Below are 17,135 nucleotides of genomic sequence, written 5' to 3'. Positions count from 1 at the left end.
TAGAGTATGCCTTAAATACAAGACAAAATATTCCTACTGGGCTACTTTGTTAAATCAACGAGCAATGCTGATAGTCCGTTGTAAGACTGTTAGCTCAGTAGGGAGAAACCTCCTTTTCACCACAAATGATTTCATCAATCCATCTATTTTTGACATTGTTTATTCTGATTATCCTCATTAGGGTTGCAGATGTTATAAAATTATACTTACCCTCAAACAAATCCAAAGATTCAAGATAGTGGTAATAAATATATTCTTTATTGATGAGCCCTTAATCACAGCATATTTTATGCTTGGTTTTTAAAGGCATCTTCGTGCTGTTCTTACTCAGCAGAGTCGCTCTACAAAGAAAAAGACCTGATTCAAAACAACAACAACGCACAGAGATTGCTTCTCTCATGATTGCAGTTGCCCAAATGTTACCTTGCCAATATCACGGCTCTTGGCCCTCAGCTTGTTGACCTGGGACTCAGCAATGTCAGCACGCTCCTGAGCCTCCTCCATCTCATGCTGGACCTTCCTGAACCTGGACATGTGAGTGTTGGCCTGCTCCTCCTGTGTTTTCAAATAGGCAACAATTGCAGTTACGGTCAAGTCATAAAGTCAGCTGCGGAATCTTCAACTTACAGCTTCCTCAGCCTGTCTCTTGTAAGACTTGACTTTCAACTGCAGTTTGTCCACCAGATCCTGAAGTCTGTTGTTGTTCTTCTTGTCCTCCTCAGTCTATAGAGAAAGGATTCCATGGTCAGTAAGAAAATACCTTTATGAACTACAAGTTTTGGTTTTGTTGAGCTTGAGGTAGTTATACCTGGTAGGTCAGCTCCTTCACTCTCCTCTCGTATTTACGGACTCCTTTAATTGCGTCGGCTCCACGTCTCTGCTCGGCATCAACCTCTGATTCCAGCTCACGCACCTACAGAGCGCATGATGTGGTGCGTTTATATTTTACAATGTAGTGTACAGTGGAATATCGTGTTTATAACTGGATGCATGGAGATTATAATTCATACCCTAGCCTCCAGTTTCTGGAGTTGCTTCTTGCCACCCTTCATGGCGAGGCTTTCGGCCTCATCCAGGCGGTGCTGCAGGTCCTTGACAGTCACCTCCAGGTTCTTCTTCATTCTCTCCAGATGAGCGCTGGTGTCCTGCTCCTTCTTCAGCTCCTCGGCCATCATGGCAGCCTGAAATCAAGAGTGTTGTTTTGATATTTCAAAATATTGATTACATTGGCAGCGGTGCCAGGTTGGTGTTCACGTTCTCACTCACATCAGTGATAGCCTTTTTGGCCTTCTCCTCAGCATTTCTTGCCTCCTGAACAGCATCTTCAACTTCACCTTGAACCTGAACGTAGTCAGACTCCAGCTTCTTCTTGGTGTTGATCAGGCTAGTGTTCTGAATGTGACAAAGTCATGAATTAGAACCGTTTTGTATCCGAAAGTGAAAGACTTTAGACGAACCTGAGAGTGAAGCAGTCCGACACGCTCGCTAGCATCAACCAGCTCCTGCTCGGCCACTTTGCGGCATCTATCCGTCTGTTCCAGAGCGACTCTCAACTCCTCAATTTCAGCCAGCATCAGGCCGTTCCTGCGCTCCACCATGGCAACCTGCTCCTTCATTTCTTCCTGTCCTCGAATAGCCTCATCAAGGTGCAGTTGAGCATCCTGACAAAAAAGGTAAATCGTCATTTCTATGCCCATTAGTATTTTGTATGCATTGAGTAAAGACCTCACCTTGAGTTGTCCCTGGACATTCCTCAGTTGCTTCTGGGCTTCAGCAGACTGTCTGTTGGCGTGGCTCAGCTGAATCTCCATCTCGTTGAGGTCTCCCTCCATCTTCTTCTTGAGTCTCAGGGCATCGTTCCTGCTCCTGACCTCAGCGTCAAGAGTGCTCTGCATGGAGTCAATCACTCTTTGGCTGTTCCTCTTGATCTGCTCCATCTCCTCATCCTTCTCTGCAAGCTTCCTGTCAACTTCGCCTTTGATTTGGTTGAGCTCGAGCTGAACGCGGAGAATCTTGGCTTCCTCATGCTCCAGTGCTCCCTGAAGGAAATGGTTGGGACATTGCCTTTGGTTACCCAAGTTACATCTTATCAAACCAAATAAAGAAATCTATTTGTTATCACGGTCACATCAAATCATGACATTTGAGGAAATTTGGTTTACCTCTGCCTCCTCCAGTGCTGTCTGAATTTCAGCCTTCTCACCCTCAACAGTCTTTTTGGCCTTTTCTAGCTCATGGATGCATTTTCCACTCTGACCAAGCTGTTCAGTCAGGTCGGAGATTTCCTCTAAATATTCGTAAACGTGATAAATTAATGGCAAATCCTTTTACACCAATTTTTTTAGAAAAAATCCCATGAACTTAAAATGCTACCAAATTTTAAATGTATGTTGATGTTCTTGGGAAATAAAAGATTCTAACGCGTATCATTTCATCCACTTTAAGAAGGAATAACTCACGCTGCAGATTCTTATTCTCCCTCTTCAAGGTCTCCAGCTGATCCAAGGCCTCCTCATAAGAGTTCTTCATCTTGAACAGCTCAGTGCTGAGAGAACGGGCCTCCTTCTGGGATCCTTCCAGTTCTGATTGGCCCTCCTCAAACTTCTGCTTCCATTCAGCCAGGACCTGGACAATTTTAGATGTTTCGCATTGAAGTACTTTGAACTACTGTATTTCACGCAGAACCTTTAATCGCTCATTCACCTTATCAAAGTTCCTCTGCTTCTTGTCAAGGTTGGCAGCCAGGGCATTAGCTCTCTCCACATCAATCATGAGGTCCTCCACCTCAGCCTGGAGCCTCTGCTTGGTCTTCTCCAAAGAGGCACACTTGGAGTTCACAGCCTCAATGGACTCCTCGGCATCTTGGAGACGCTGGGCAAGCTTCTTCCTGTAATGGGCAAAGATATTTGGGTTGTCATTTACAGAAAATCTCTGGAAACATCCTAGCCTTATGTCAAAGTTACTTACTTGGCCTCCTCCAGCTCCTCAGTGCGCTGGATAGCATCGGTCTCATACTTAGACCTCCACTGTGCCACCTCACTATTGGCCTTGGACATTCCTCGCTGCAGTTCAGCTTTAGCCTCCTGCTCCTCCTCATATTGCTCTCTGAGCAGATCGCAATCATGACGGGAAGACTGCACTGCATGAGCCAGGGCATTCTTGGCCTGATGAGCAAAGAAACAATTGCTATTTGTTGAAGTCGGTGTGATTTTTTTTTCTGTACTATTTTTATTGTAGCCTTTTTAATATAGATCTTTCAAATATGCTCATATCAGATGAAACATAGATGTTACCAATTCTGTCTTAAAGGATCAGGACATCCATTCAAAATTTACCTTCACTTCCTCCTCAACAAGTCGCTTGAGTTCCTCAATCTGCTGAGTATAGACCTGCTTGCTCCTGGTGAGCTGGGAAACCAGAGCTTCTTTCTCCTCAAGCTGGCGTGAAATCTCACCTAAAAAGGAAAGTGACAAGGGATTAATGAACATGAAGGTCAAATCAAATAATATAAGATCACTTAACTTTATGTTTTCTTCTGACTTACCATTTTCTGTTTGGAGCCTTGCCCTCTGGGCACTCATGTCATTCACCTGACGGAAATTCTCTTCATATTTGGTCTTGAGCTCTGCCAGCTGGTCTTCAAGGCTTCTGGCCATTTTCTCCAAGTTACTCTGTAATTGAATTCTCAGTATTTAGCATGATGTGATTGTAATTCGGATAAAAATGTCACCCTCATGGAAATATCCTTGCCTTGGATTTGGCAACAGACTCCATGTTGCTGGAGAGGTCATCAATCTCCATCTTGTACTCGCTCTTTTCCTTCTCCAGCTTCTGCTTGACACGCTGGAGGTTGTCAAGCTGCTCGCCCAACTCTGCCACGCTGTCGGCCTGCTTCTTGCGGAGAGCGGCGGCCGTCGCCTCATGCTGGAGGGTGGACTCTTCGAGATCACGACGAAGCTTCTGGAACTCAGCCTCCCGCTTCTTGTTCATCTCAATCTGAGCGGATGTTGCTCCACCGGCTTCCTCAAGCCTCTCGCTGATCTCCTCCAGTTCCCTGGAGAGGTCAGACCTCTGCTTCTCCACCTTGGCCCGGGCAGCCCTCTCAGCCTCGATCTCCTCTTCCAGCTCCTCAATACGAGCCTGGGTGGGACAATATTACTGTATTGACTGCAACCCAATGAGAGCTTCTCATGGCAAGTGTAATTAGGTGAGCAATGTACCTGGAGTTCCTTGATCTTCTTCTGGAGCTGAGCACCAAGAGACTGTTCATCCTCAATCTTGCTGAGGAGCTGACTGGTCTCAAAGTCTTTCCTTTGAGTAGAAAGAAGAAAGACATGCTACATCTTTGCAGCAGGAATCAACAAAACTACTGTTTACCATATGATTCTTTCTCTTACTTCTTGAGTTTTTCATCTGATTGTTGTTTATCATTCTCCAGATCCATTATGGATTCCTGGGCCAGTTTCAGGTCACCCTCAAGCTTCCTCTTGGCTCTCTCAAGGTCCATGCGGAGCTTCTTCTCTTGCTCCAGGGAGCCCTCAAGCTGAGACATGTCATTTTTGGGTAATGTAAATTAGTTATCTTTGAATAATATAATACAGATGATAGTCTACTTGAATCATTTATGTAGCCATTGTGGCGTTCTTACGTCGTCCACTTGCTGTTCCAGCTTTGTCTTGGCCTTGGTCAGAGTGTTGACTTTGTCTTCCTCTGCCTGCAGATCGTCCAGTGTTTGCTGGTGAGCCTCTTGGAGGGCTTTCTTCTCCTTTGTCAACTTGGCAATAGCCTCATCTTGAGTTGCCAACTCCTCTGTCAGGTTTTTCACCTGAAAGATTGTGATTTTAAGTATTTAAGGAAAGTACTTGATCTAGTTGTGACTGTAATAAATGAAAACTGAGTCGAAGTTTACCTTATTTTCAGTGGCGTGTTTCTCCTTTTCCACTTTAGCTAAGGTGAGTTCCATATCATCAATATCCTTCTTCAGCTCTGAGCATTCATCCTCCAGCTTCCTCTTCTTAGCGGTCAGCTCAGCATTGATCTCTTCTTCATCTTCCAGTCTCTCGGCTGTCTCTTTGACTTTAGCCTCAAGCTGGATCTTGCTCTTAATGAGCCCCTCACATCTTTCCTCAGCATCTGAAAGGTGCTCACCTTCCTAGATGCAAATGAAGAATTTACACAATTTGAGACTGCATTTTGTGCAGGTCTTTGCAGAGTATGCCATTTACTAAGTATCTACTTTTTCCTTACCGCTGCGATTTGCAGTTGCAGGTCATTCTTCTCCTGCAGCAGGGACACCATTTTCTCCTCCAGCTCCTTCTTTTTGCTCAGAGCCGTAGCCAGGTCTGATTGCATCTTATCATAATTCTCCTTCATCTGCGACAGCTCTTTCTCCGTCTCGGCACTCTTCAGGAGAGGCTTGATCTTGAAGTACAGCTTCAGCCACGGCCAGTTTTTCACATTCATGAAGGAACGGAGGTTGTACTGGATGCTGAAGATAGATTCTCTGAAGGAGGAAAGGAACAGAAGGGCATTTTATTGCGGTATGTTTTTGGGGACTGCTGTTGGTTGGATGTACACTAAATGACAATAGACTTACCTTCTCTCCATCATCTTCACAAACTCTTTCCTCATGACATATCCTCTGCAGAGGGCCTGAGTCATGGTCACCAGCTCAGCCAGTTTCTCATCTCTCATCTCCTCCAGGGTACCCAGCAAACCAGCTTTGAAGAACACCTTTGTGGTGTGATTAATAGTTGATTAGACATGCACACAACTAAGAGAAGATGCAGTCCCTGTGCCATACCTTTGTGTGGCCAAATTTGTATTGACTGTGATCCACATCAATGGAGCCCAGCAGTTTTTCTGAAGCTTTCTTATTGTCAATGAACTGACCTTCAGGAATGACGCTGGCATTCAAGACTTTGTATCTGTGTGGTAGGACATGTTTTACTTGGCATATTGTCTTGACTGTACACTACCGCATTATAGTTTAACCAACATTTAGAAATTGATAATCACCTCTGCTTGAAATCAGCATAGAGGATTCTGCTGGGGAAGCCCTTTCTGCAGATTCTGATGCCTTCAAGCACACCGTTACACCTCAGCTGGTGGATGACCAAGAAGTTCTCCATCAGACCTGAATGCAAAAGACTTCAGTTATTTCTGGGGCGGGGGGGTTGGCTACAGTTCAGGGAAATGGCTTTGAAGTAAAACATCAAACCTGGGGTTTTTGATTCATTGGGAATCAGGCAACGCACAAAGTGAGGATGAGTGCTCCTCAAATTGGTCATCAGCTTGCCCAAGTTCTCCTGTGATGCAGAATAGAACAGTTCTTTATAATGTCAACAGAAAATGATGAAAAAGGCTAAGTCTCAAATCTATTTCTTTTAGGTTTTTTCTTATGTTACCCTGAATAGAGCAGAGACAGTCTGGAAAGAACCACCCTTCTTCTTTCCTCCCTTCTTTGCACCTGTATCAGCTTTTGAAAATATATCATTTCTTTATTGAACCTGCATATTCAATGTCAATGCAATTGCTAAATTGACAGCAACCAAATGAGCTTCATACCTTCAGCGGCATTATGGGTGGCATACAACATAGCCAGCAGTTTGTTTGATGCCTTCTGGTAGAGCTGAACGACAGAGTCATTCAGGGGGTCCTTGTTCTTGTCCAACCAACCATTGATATTGTAGTCCACGGTACCGGCGTAGTGAACCAGTGAGAAGTGGGCCTCAGCCTTGCCCTTTGCGGGCTTTGGCTTCTCAAAGGCCTTGGTTTTGCCAAGATGCTGGTCATGTAACTTGTTCTTGAAGGTTGTGTCAGAGGCCTTGGGAAACATGCATTCCTCTTCAAGGATGGAGAAGATGCCCATTGGCTGAAGAAGAGTATTTGTCAGATACTTACAAATCAAGATTCTGAATCAAATTGAATGTTGACACACACCGTATGTTTCTCACCTTCTCAATAAGCTCAATGCAAGCTGCCAAGTCCATACCAAAGTCAATAAACTCCCAGTCAATGCCTTCTTTCTTGTATTCCTCTTGCTCCAGGACAAACATGTGGTGGTTGAAGAACTGTTGCAGTTTCTCATTGGTGAAGTTGATGCACAGTTGCTCCAAGCTGTTGAACTACAGAATACAGATATTATACGTTATTAATCCACTGATGAGTTTGTCTGAGCTGATTCGAATGTTCTATGACTCACATCAAAGATCTCAAATCCAGCGATATCCAACACCCCAATGAAGAACTGTCTAGGCTGCTTTGTGTCCAACATCTCATTGATGCGGATGACCATCCACAAGAACATTTTCTCATAGATGGATTTGCAGAGAGCTGACACAGAATTGTTGACCTAGTAAAGAGATGTTAAGGTTACAATTTGTTTTGCTCAATATGGAAGTTATGATGGAGTCTCAATTTTATTTTTCTTACCTGTGGGACAGTCTGACCTTTGGTCACATATTCATTCCCAACTTTGACTCTGGGATAACACAAAGCTTTCAGCATATCGGCTGAGTTCAAGCCCAAAAGATAGGCAATCTTGTCAGCCACTAAGAAAAGACATTTTACAGTCAGTTTAGACATTAATGCTGCTTTATATTCAACACTTGGGACTGTTCCTAAAATACCCAAGACATACCCTCGGTGCCGTCAGGTTCCGCCTGCTCCTCACGCTGCTTCTGCTTGAATTTCATGTTGCCATGATGCATCACAGCACCAGTCAGCTTGTAGATGCCGAGTTTCTCTTCCCCAGTGAATCCCAGGATGTCGATAGCTGTCTGTAATGTACATTAACCACAGTTAGAGTTTTGGATTCTCATTCTCGTATTGCACAAACCTCATTAAAAGTGTTTAAATTGTATCCTTACATCCGTTGCGATGAATTCCTCAATGTCATCGATGCTCTTGACAGTGATTTCACCCTGACTGATCATCGGATAGTCGTACGGATTGGTGGTGATCAGAAGCCCCTCTGGAATGAAGTTCAGTGAGTATATGTTCAATTTGATACATTTTGGGGTTTTATTTGGTGTGCCATACCGAGCAGCTCAGGCTTGTGTCCTGTCATGAGCTGATAGAAGATATGGTAGCTCCTCTCAGCTGACAGCTGGAAGGTGACACGGGACTTCTCCAGCAGATCTGACCATTTGTTAGACGCACATGAGAATTTATTTGTAGCCAACATTATTTTGGCAACTCACGTAGGGACTAAAAACTCACAAGTTTCAATATCAGCAGAGGCCAGTTTGCCAGTAGAGGCAAAGTGGATTCTGATGAATTTACCCTAAATGTTGAGCAGAAACATGTCAGTTTTTCTCCTTGACAATCAACATGGGGAAATTAAAGTCAATCGTTCTGATTGAACTACTTACGAAACGGGACGAGTTGTCGTTCCTCACAGTCTTGGCATTACCGTAGGCCTCCAGCAGGGGGTTGGCTGCAATGATTTGATCTTCCAGAGAACCCTACAAAGGCACAACCATACCGTCGACAAAGATTTTTAGGAGCGACCATGCTCTTCTGAGTATAATTGTAGTTTTACCTGTATCTTTCCAGAACCTTCAGACTTTTTGCCTCCAGCAACTGCAATTGTTGCAAAGTACTGGATGACACGCTTGGTGTTGACAGTCTTTCCGGCACCGGATTCTCCACTGGAGAAGATAATGATATTTCAGTGCAGTGTCTCAAAACTTCAAATAAAATAGTTGTTTTCGTGACTTACGTGATCAGGATGGACTGATTTTCACGGTCTAAAATGAGAGAAGTAGCCAAAAATATTAGCTATTAATTGTAGCTACTACAATTTCGTGGTTTCAGGACTTGATCAAAAAATTGTTACCAGTGAGCATGAACTGATAGGCGTTGTCAGAGATGGAGAAGATGTGGGGCGGGGCTTCAATCCTCTTCTTGCCTCTATACGCTGTTACGCATGTAGCGTCGTACACCGGAAGCCACTTGTAGGGATTCACCACGACGCAGAACAACCCAGAGTAGGTCTGCAAAAGTAGCCATGAGAAGTTAGACATGTAAAGTTAAGAAATATAGATTGCTAGATAGTGAAAACTCACGTAGATCATCCATGATGCATAACGCTCTTTGAGGTTATACAGCACACATGGCTCGTTGAGGTGGGTCATCATGGCCATGTCCTCAATTTTGTCGTACTTGGGAGGGTTCATGGGATGAATCTCATCCTCCTTGACGGTGACTGACTGTCATTAAAAAATAAATAAATTTAAAAAATGATAGTATTCCATCACATGGACATTTTTCACACTATAGATTTTGCACCTTTCCAGCAACTCCAAGAACTTCAACGGTCGCTTTGCCACCCTCTTTACTGACAAGTTTGCCCTTGAGGTACATCTCATCAGGAACAGTCACGAAGTATGCCGTTTTAGCATCAAAAGGTGTATTCTGAGCCTCAATCCTCTCCTTCTCTGGTTTGCGGAGGTAAATGGCCGCAGGCCCAAAGCTATCCATGTCCTTGTCCCCCATAATGGCACCTTTATTTGGGACTGAAACAAAGAATAACTATGAATTGAAATGTCTTGATTTTCAAATACAAGACAGTTATACAAATAATAATGGCAGTGTGCCTAATATTGTTAACATCATACCTCACTTAAACAAGAACGTGGGGCGCAGTATTTGGGCGCTTGCCTGAAAGTAGTGATAAAAAAAAAAAATCACTTAAACAAGAACGTGGGGCGCAGTATTTAGGCGCTTGCCTGAAAGTGGTGATTAAAAAAAAATCTGAAACGATCACAGTTACAGTAAAATTCAATTTGTAAAATGTATTAAATATTTTTTCTTTATATATTGATTAGCTTCATTAACAGTTATCTTAAATATAGAATGAGCTGTTAAGAGTACCAAGCCTTACTGCTGGTCTAAAATCAACTAAAGAATTTTTCCAAATCATTAAATTTTAAAGTCTATGACACGGGATAACATCAAACCGTTTAATAAAAAATAAAAAAAAGTATTTGGATAATAAACAGCGTGAAGAGCACAAACCTGGGTGCGTGAGAAGCCTGCCTGTCAGTTGTCAGTGGATGTGAAGCGTTTGCGTTTATATAGGCGGGACATGAGCATGTCAGCAGATGATCACAACTCGATTTGGGCATGTATCTCTCTCATCATGAGAGACATCCTCCGACACCCGAGCTTCGCGGAGCTTTTTGTGTCCGAACATGAAACTGTAAACCAAAAATGTCTGTAGTACAGCAGATAGGAAATAGTGATGACACACCCAAAATTAAAACACTGATTATCATCATGTTTTTTTTTTTTTTGTATTCATGAGCACCTAAAATGCCCTTTTTCAGATGCAAATGTCACAAGTGTTAAGTTATGATGCTTGACAATGTTTGAAATCATAATCTGCATATTTTATCAGGCATTTTTTTTATGATTAAATAAATAAAACAATTATCGTAACATTATAACACTTTCATTTGGTCTGGAACCGATACGGTATGTAATACAAGTAACTCATCTGGACAGAAATGCTTGAGCTAAGCCAATAAAATGTTAGGCGTGACAGTAATGGCCGAAGAATTTCTCCAAATTGAAGACGATGGCTATGAATCCATCAAACAATCTTTAAAGTCCTACTTTGCTCCAATCAAAACACTGGAACACATTTAGAATCTGGCTTACTTGAAAAAAATTTATTACACTTATTTACAAGATCAGCTGTCTTTACGTCTCGCATAGGTAGCCAAAAATTTGGAACCCATCTGCTTGCGAGATATAGTTGCAGAACACTTGTCCTACTCATCTGTCTCTATTAAAGTCAAACAGATTTGAAGTTCAAGTGCTTGAGACACCGTCCCTTAGAAGGTACGTACTGTGGACCATCTGCCAACGAGACCTATATTAAGTCCCACTCGAATATCCAAGAGCTTCATGCTTGGAATTCATTTGATTTGAAGGATGATGTCGAGATGTTAAATCGCTGTCCTTGTCAATGACACGACCCTGACTTTGATACGCTGTTGGCTCCAAATTGGATTTCCAGCTGGCTTAAAGACCTTGGATAAGTATGATTGTTACATGTGTAAAAATAAAACTTAAATCAACAAAACATTTGCTTGTGAAAAAGAACATTGTTCATTGAAATGCCACGTCTGCTGGGCATCTGCTCCGTGATAAAAGAGCTCAGATTTCGACCCTCTGACAGTTAAGACAGACCAAGATGATAAATTCCTTCATGGTATCGTAGCGTCCGCCTTTCTAATGTTTATCGTACAAATTATTTTTTAAATATATGAAAATATTATACGGGAAGATTTTTCAGTACGATCCAATCAGAACAAATATATATATTTGTCAAACAACATCAAACACTTATGTACGTTGTAAATGCTTTCAAAGAGGAACATTCTGTGACCACTTTTAGAGTCGTAGTTTAAGCTTTAGTTTGAAAAAGGTGAACTTTGAAATTTCGCTTGTGCCAGATCTCGTTTTATTGTGCAGATTAACCTAATGAAGGAATCTGGTGTAGCATAAACAGTATACCCTGAAAATTATTTGAACAACATTATAGCAGCCTTGAGTCAAATTCCGGTCTATTAACTGTGACAAATGACAAGTGGGAGCCACCAGATGATTTATATGCAGTGGGGAAAAAAGATGCCCAACACGTATAAATAGTAGCGATACTCTTTTCTTGCATATGCGTGTTGGAGTTCATACTATATGTTAAGAGCAAATTCCAAAAGGTGACACATATGACTAAGTGGGTCAGATTCTCCTGCCTTCTATCTATTTGTGGACACTTCTGACATCCATTTATCTTGTTTTTTTTTCTTTTAAATGATTGTAAACATTCAGTCATTCTAGAATATTGTTAAAAGTAATAAATGGGGTCAACCAGGCACGGGGATCGTTTCTGGTGGTTAGAGGCGACTACCGTCAGATGACATTTAACATCTGACCCTAAGCAACCTTTGGCCTCAGACTATTAACACGAGGGCGGTTTCTTTGTTCTAAGGATTATACTCAGGCTGATTGATTATTGAATGCTGCATCTCTAACAGGCAAGTCACGGACCAATAAAAATAAAAATGTGTAATTTTAACTAAATTCTGATTAATTTAGTTATTTTATACCTGTTTATTTTACCTACTTTTTTGTTACAAATGATGAAATAACTATTAAAATACTGGAATTATTATTTTGAATGTACGTCTGTCAGTGAATTAAATGTAATTTGGGAAGTGGTTATGTAATTTTAACAATACTTTTAATTCAATAAAAGTGTCATGTCTAATGGTCAATTGTGTTCGATCTGCGACATTTGTAACGTAACGTGTTACGACAGAAGGGATGACTTTACGGCTGCAGAAATTTCACTAATATCATTGGCTCACAGGAAACCACGTGAACCTTGGGTTTACTGTGTTACACGTTTCGGGAAATTAGCGAGCTAAAGTTAGCCAAAGCTAACAGTACAAATTTACATTGAGCCCACCATTTACCGTGGTAGAGATGCCGTCGGCGAAAAGGAAACAGGATGTTATGTTTGTAAGTTTTAGTTTGATTACGCTGTTTATCCAAATAGACACAAAAAAAACTCCTGTGTTTCCATGAGCTAAGGCTAACACTTGCTGCAGTGCTAGGCTATGTGTGCGCGCGACGCTGATGAAGTTAATTTATGATGAAGCTTGTTGTATAAACGCAATTTGATTGTAATATATGTACCTACAAATGTATGTAAACAGTTGTGGGGATTTTGTCAAACTTGAGCTCTTGCACGCCATTGAATGTGATTTGATTTCCCGCTTTATTAGGAGGACGATGATCTCCCTTATGAGGAGGAGATTATCAGAAATCCATATTCAGTCAAGTGCTGGATGCGTTACATCGAGTTCAAACAGAATGCGCCCAAAACAGTCCTCAATATAATCTATGAACGGGCTCTGAAAGAGTTGCCTGGAAGGTAAATGCGTCTTCAGATCTCCACTGTATTTCTGATAGTTAATTTTTTGACGTTATTGTTTTACTTGTCTGTAATAATTTAAATCCAAAAGCAAAGAATATGGTGCTCAAGTGTTTTTTTCCCCCCAATTATGCTTTCCCACAGTTATAAACTATGGTACAATTACCTAAGGGAGAGGAGGAAACAAGTCAAAGGGAAATGTATCAATGAACCAGTGTTTGAAGAAATTAACAACTGCCATGAAAGAGCGCTGGTGTTCATGCACAAGGTGACATAGAGCTAGATATCTAATGCATTTTAATGAATGTAGAAGTTGCTTACTGAAATTGTCCATCCATCTGCTGTTATTCCAGATGCCCAGGATATGGACCGATTATTGCCTGTTCCTAGTGTCGCAGTGCAAGATCACAAGGAGTCGGCGATCATTTGACCGTGCGCTCCGAGCTCTTCCTGTTACTCAGCATCCACGTATCTGGCCTCTCTATCTTCGCTTTGTCCGAAGCTTACCCCTGCCTGAGACGGCAATACGAGTCTACCGCAGATACCTCAAGGTACGGATGAGTTGGTAATAGCTGGTGGATTTGTTGTTTAAAAAAGTCAACTTGTGTATGTGCAGCTTTCTCCAGAGAATACAGAGGAATACATTGAGTACTTAAAATCTGTCGGCCGCTTGGATGAAGCTGCTGTACGTCTAGCGGCTGTAGTCAATGACGAAAGCTTTGTGTCCAAAGAAGGCAAGTCTAACTACCAGGTATGTTTTTCTACATTCCCTGAGAGTTTGTCAATATTTGACTCAACTATATCAAATGTATCATGATTATATATTTGTTGTTGCAGTTGTGGCACGAGTTATGCGACCTGATTTCTCAGAACCCTGACAAGGTGACTTCTCTAAATGTTGGCGCCATCATCCGAGGTGGGCTTACTCGCTTTACGGACCAGCTTGGCAAGCTTTGGTGCTCCTTAGCTGATTATTACATCAGGAGTGGCCTCTTTGAAAAGGTTTGTAAACAAACTGTCCAAAGTGCACAACCGAGGATATACTTCGGGTTTTCCTTCCAAAAAAATAGCCCCTGCTCTCCATGGGGAGGTACATCTTGACCTTCTTATCATGTCTTCTAGGCCCGTGATGTGTACGAGGAGGCTATTCTTACTGTGGTAACCGTCAGGGATTTCACGCAAGTCTTTGACAGTTACGCCCAGTTTGAGGAGAGCATGATTGCAGCCAAGATGGAGACCACCTCCGAGATGGGCCACGACGTAGAAGGTTTGTGTGTGTCATCGAAAGCGCAACCCTCCCCTCTTTACTCAGTCTCACTTGTTCTTTTCACTTTGTTCATCCCTCCCCAAGACGATACCGACCTGGAGCTTCGACTCGCCCGCTTTGAGGAGCTGATAACACGGCGACCTTTACTTCTCAACAGTGTGCTGTTGCGCCAGAACCCTCACAATGTCCATGAATGGCACAAACGCGTAAAACTGTACGAGGGCATTCCACGACAGGTGAGTCAACTTACGAGTGCCCCAATTTTGGAGTTATTGATACAAGACGCAAGCTGTTACTGAGTCAAGCTAAGTTAACCGAGGAAAAATCCGGAAACAATCAAAAATGTCGGTTGTGTCACAGCGCTAAAACCTGATGGTCTCCATTCACTCTACAGATCATCAACACGTACACAGAGGCTGTGCAGACTGTCGATGCCATGAAGGCCACTGGGAAGCCTCACACACTCTGGGTCACCTTTGCAAAATTCTACGAGGACAATGAGCAGCTGGATGATGTAAGTGCATCAAGCCTGAAGGATACTCAATAGACAAGCTCCGGCGGGGAAACTTGGAATGCTTTGTGTCATTTAGGCCAGGACTATATTTGAGAAGGCCACCAAGGTGAACTACAAGCAGGTGGACGACCTGGCCGCGGTATGGTGCGAGTATGGCGAGATGGAACTCCGGCACGAAAACTACGACCAGGCACTGAGGATACTGAGAGTGAGACTTGCCTTTTTATTCAGCGTCAATCTTCTACAGAGGCTTTGCCACATAACCATTTTTTTTCCTGTGTGTGTGTAACATATCTACTCGAGTAATGTGGAAATAACCGCGATATCATAAAATCTGCGCTAGACCAATTGTTTACCCTGTTCTTCATTTGATGACTTTAGAAAGCCACAGCCATCCCATCCAAGAAGGCCGAGTTCTTTGACGCCTCTGAGCCAGTCCAAAATAGAGTCTACAAGTCTTTGAAGGTCTGGTCCATGTTGGCAGACTTGGAAGAGAGTCTTGGCACATTCCAGGTGTGTATCTGCATGTCTTTTGGGTTTTTGTTCCTTAATACAGCCAGTAAATTGGGAAATTGTGAACTGCAACCACTTAATTCTTCTTCTCTCCAGTCCACAAAAGCAGTGTACGACCGCATTATTGACCTGCGCATCGCCACACCGCAGATTGTCATCAACTACGCCATGTTCCTCGAAGAGCACAAATACTTTGAGGAGAGCTTCAAAGTAAAAACATGGCGATGATGTGTAAATGTCGCCCACTGCATACAATCCTAAATGTCCACGTTAAACGTTGCCCTTTGCCTCCAGGCGTACGAGCGTGGCATCGCCCTCTTCAAGTGGCCAAACGTTTACGACATCTGGAACACTTACCTCACCAAGTTCATCGACCGATACGGAGGCAAAAAGCTGGAGCGAGCCCGAGATCTCTTCGAGCAAGCTCTCGACGGCTGCCCCGCTAAATTCGCCAAGAGTGAGTCGCTTTCTGAAAGTCACCAATTATAATCCGCATTTAATGTGGTACTGACCCCGCACGGTGTTCCAGCCATCTACCTGCTCTATGCCAAGCTGGAGGAGGAGTACGGACTGGCTCGTCACGCCATGGCTGTTTACGAAAGAGCGACGCAGGTGGTGGAAAATGAGGAGCGACACCAGATGTTCAATATCTACATCAAGAGAGCGGCTGAAATATATGGCGTCACGTACACCAGGGCCATTTACCAGAAGGCTATTGAGGTACGTGTTTATTTGAGCATGTCGTATGAAACCCAAGGGATTTCAGTTGTGCTGTCTCAGTGTGAACACTAGGGGGCTCTATCGCTGCACTTCTCTCAACTATGCCAATCATTCGAAATCATTCATCTTTTATTTCTCCAGGTTCTCCCTGATGAGCATTCCAGGGACATGTGCTTGCGATTTGCCGACATGGAGAGCAGACTTGGTGAAATCGATCGGGCCAGAGCCATCTATTCTTACTGCTCTCAGATCTGCGACCCCAGGGTAGGAGCATCGTCCCGCTGCAGCGTGTCCCTTTTTCACCAATTAATTGCGCGTATATGAATTCAACCCCTCCCTTCTCTCTTCTCCCTCAGGTCACTGCTGTATTCTGGCAGACGTGGAAAGAATTTGAGATCCGCCACGGAAACGAGGACACCATTAGAGAGATGCTCCGACTCAAGCGCAGCGTGCAGGCCACGTACAATACTCAGGTCAACTTCATGACATCTCAGATGATGAAGGCCACTACGAGCTCTACAGGCACCGGTAAGATGACTGCTTTGAATGCTTCGATTTAGTCATCGGTCATTAATTGCAACCATTTTTTTTTTTTTTTTTGGTGTCCAGTGTCTGATCTTGCTCCAGGCCAGTTGGGAATTGACGGCATGAAGATGTTGGAGCAGAAAGCGCAGCAGCTTGCAGCAGAGGCAGAGCAGGATAAACCTAAGCCAAAAGAAAAGATTCTCTTTATTAGGTCTGTTATTTTGCTTGTATGCCCATAAAGTGATCTACATTTTAATATGTTTCAGAGTGTACAAAGAGTAAACTTGTCTCGTTTTCTGCATGCGCAGGAGTGACACATCTCGCAGCGAGTTGGCTGAGCTGGCCAAACGAGCCAATCCCGATGAGATCGATATTGATGATGAGGATGATGGGCAAGGCCCGGAGGGTGAGTATCACGACAGGCTTCTAATGTTTGTTTTTAAGATGATCTTACTTGCTTAATGTCACCCTCTTGTCATCTTCCCACTTCCAGAAGTCCAGCTGGAACAGAAGAGCGTTCCCACCGCTGTCTACGGAGGTCTGAAAGATGATTGAGCAACTTCTCAAGAACGTTTATTGACTTTTGTAACATTGTAGTCATTTTTAACCTCACGTCATAAAAGATACATTTGTATAAATTCTTG

The 17,135-nt window shown here is 43.0% G+C and overlaps 2 protein-coding genes across 2 annotated transcripts; one reads left to right on the top strand and one right to left on the bottom strand.

Moving 5' to 3' along the window:
• Positions 1-323: 323 nt before the first annotated feature.
• LOC147044221 (myosin heavy chain, fast skeletal muscle-like) lies at positions 324-9,501 on the bottom strand. Its single transcript, XM_085932999.1, has 39 exons — positions 9,295-9,501; positions 9,072-9,215; positions 8,843-8,999; positions 8,726-8,753; positions 8,546-8,654; positions 8,376-8,468; positions 8,224-8,287; positions 8,044-8,142; positions 7,872-7,975; positions 7,643-7,781; positions 7,435-7,553; positions 7,205-7,354; positions 6,957-7,127; positions 6,568-6,874; positions 6,408-6,478; positions 6,221-6,308; positions 6,019-6,136; positions 5,804-5,927; positions 5,597-5,733; positions 5,248-5,503; positions 4,910-5,152; positions 4,649-4,825; positions 4,398-4,543; positions 4,221-4,311; positions 3,751-4,140; positions 3,545-3,671; positions 3,336-3,454; positions 2,968-3,164; positions 2,704-2,887; positions 2,460-2,625; positions 2,163-2,287; positions 1,731-2,039; positions 1,458-1,661; positions 1,267-1,392; positions 1,011-1,181; positions 809-913; positions 628-723; positions 424-555; positions 324-341 (listed from the first exon to the last, which is right to left on the bottom strand). The coding sequence occupies exons 1-39, from the start codon at positions 9,499-9,501 to the stop codon at positions 324-326; spliced, it is 5,811 nt and encodes a 1,936-aa protein (XP_085789125.1).
• A 2,834-nt stretch (positions 9,502-12,335) lies between these two features.
• Positions 12,336-17,129, top strand: xab2 (XPA binding protein 2). The gene is made up of 19 exons (XM_085934666.1): positions 12,336-12,537; positions 12,804-12,952; positions 13,097-13,220; positions 13,306-13,503; positions 13,569-13,703; positions 13,790-13,954; positions 14,075-14,219; positions 14,304-14,455; positions 14,614-14,733; positions 14,810-14,941; positions 15,115-15,246; positions 15,343-15,456; positions 15,541-15,703; positions 15,776-15,966; positions 16,108-16,230; positions 16,323-16,494; positions 16,576-16,702; positions 16,800-16,897; positions 16,985-17,129. The coding sequence occupies exons 1-19, from the start codon at positions 12,502-12,504 to the stop codon at positions 17,044-17,046; spliced, it is 2,538 nt and encodes an 845-aa protein (XP_085790792.1). The 5' UTR covers positions 12,336-12,501; the 3' UTR covers positions 17,047-17,129.
• The last annotated feature ends 6 nt before the right edge of the window (positions 17,130-17,135 follow it).

Source organism: Syngnathus leptorhynchus, chromosome 16 (genome assembly GCF_054491065.1).
Source record: "Syngnathus leptorhynchus isolate UIUO chromosome 16, UIUO_Slep, whole genome shotgun sequence".
Taxonomy (NCBI): domain Eukaryota; kingdom Metazoa; phylum Chordata; class Actinopteri; order Syngnathiformes; family Syngnathidae; genus Syngnathus; species Syngnathus leptorhynchus.
The sequence above is the reverse complement of the archived record's forward strand: the minus strand, read 5'-3'. Positions and strand labels throughout refer to the sequence as shown.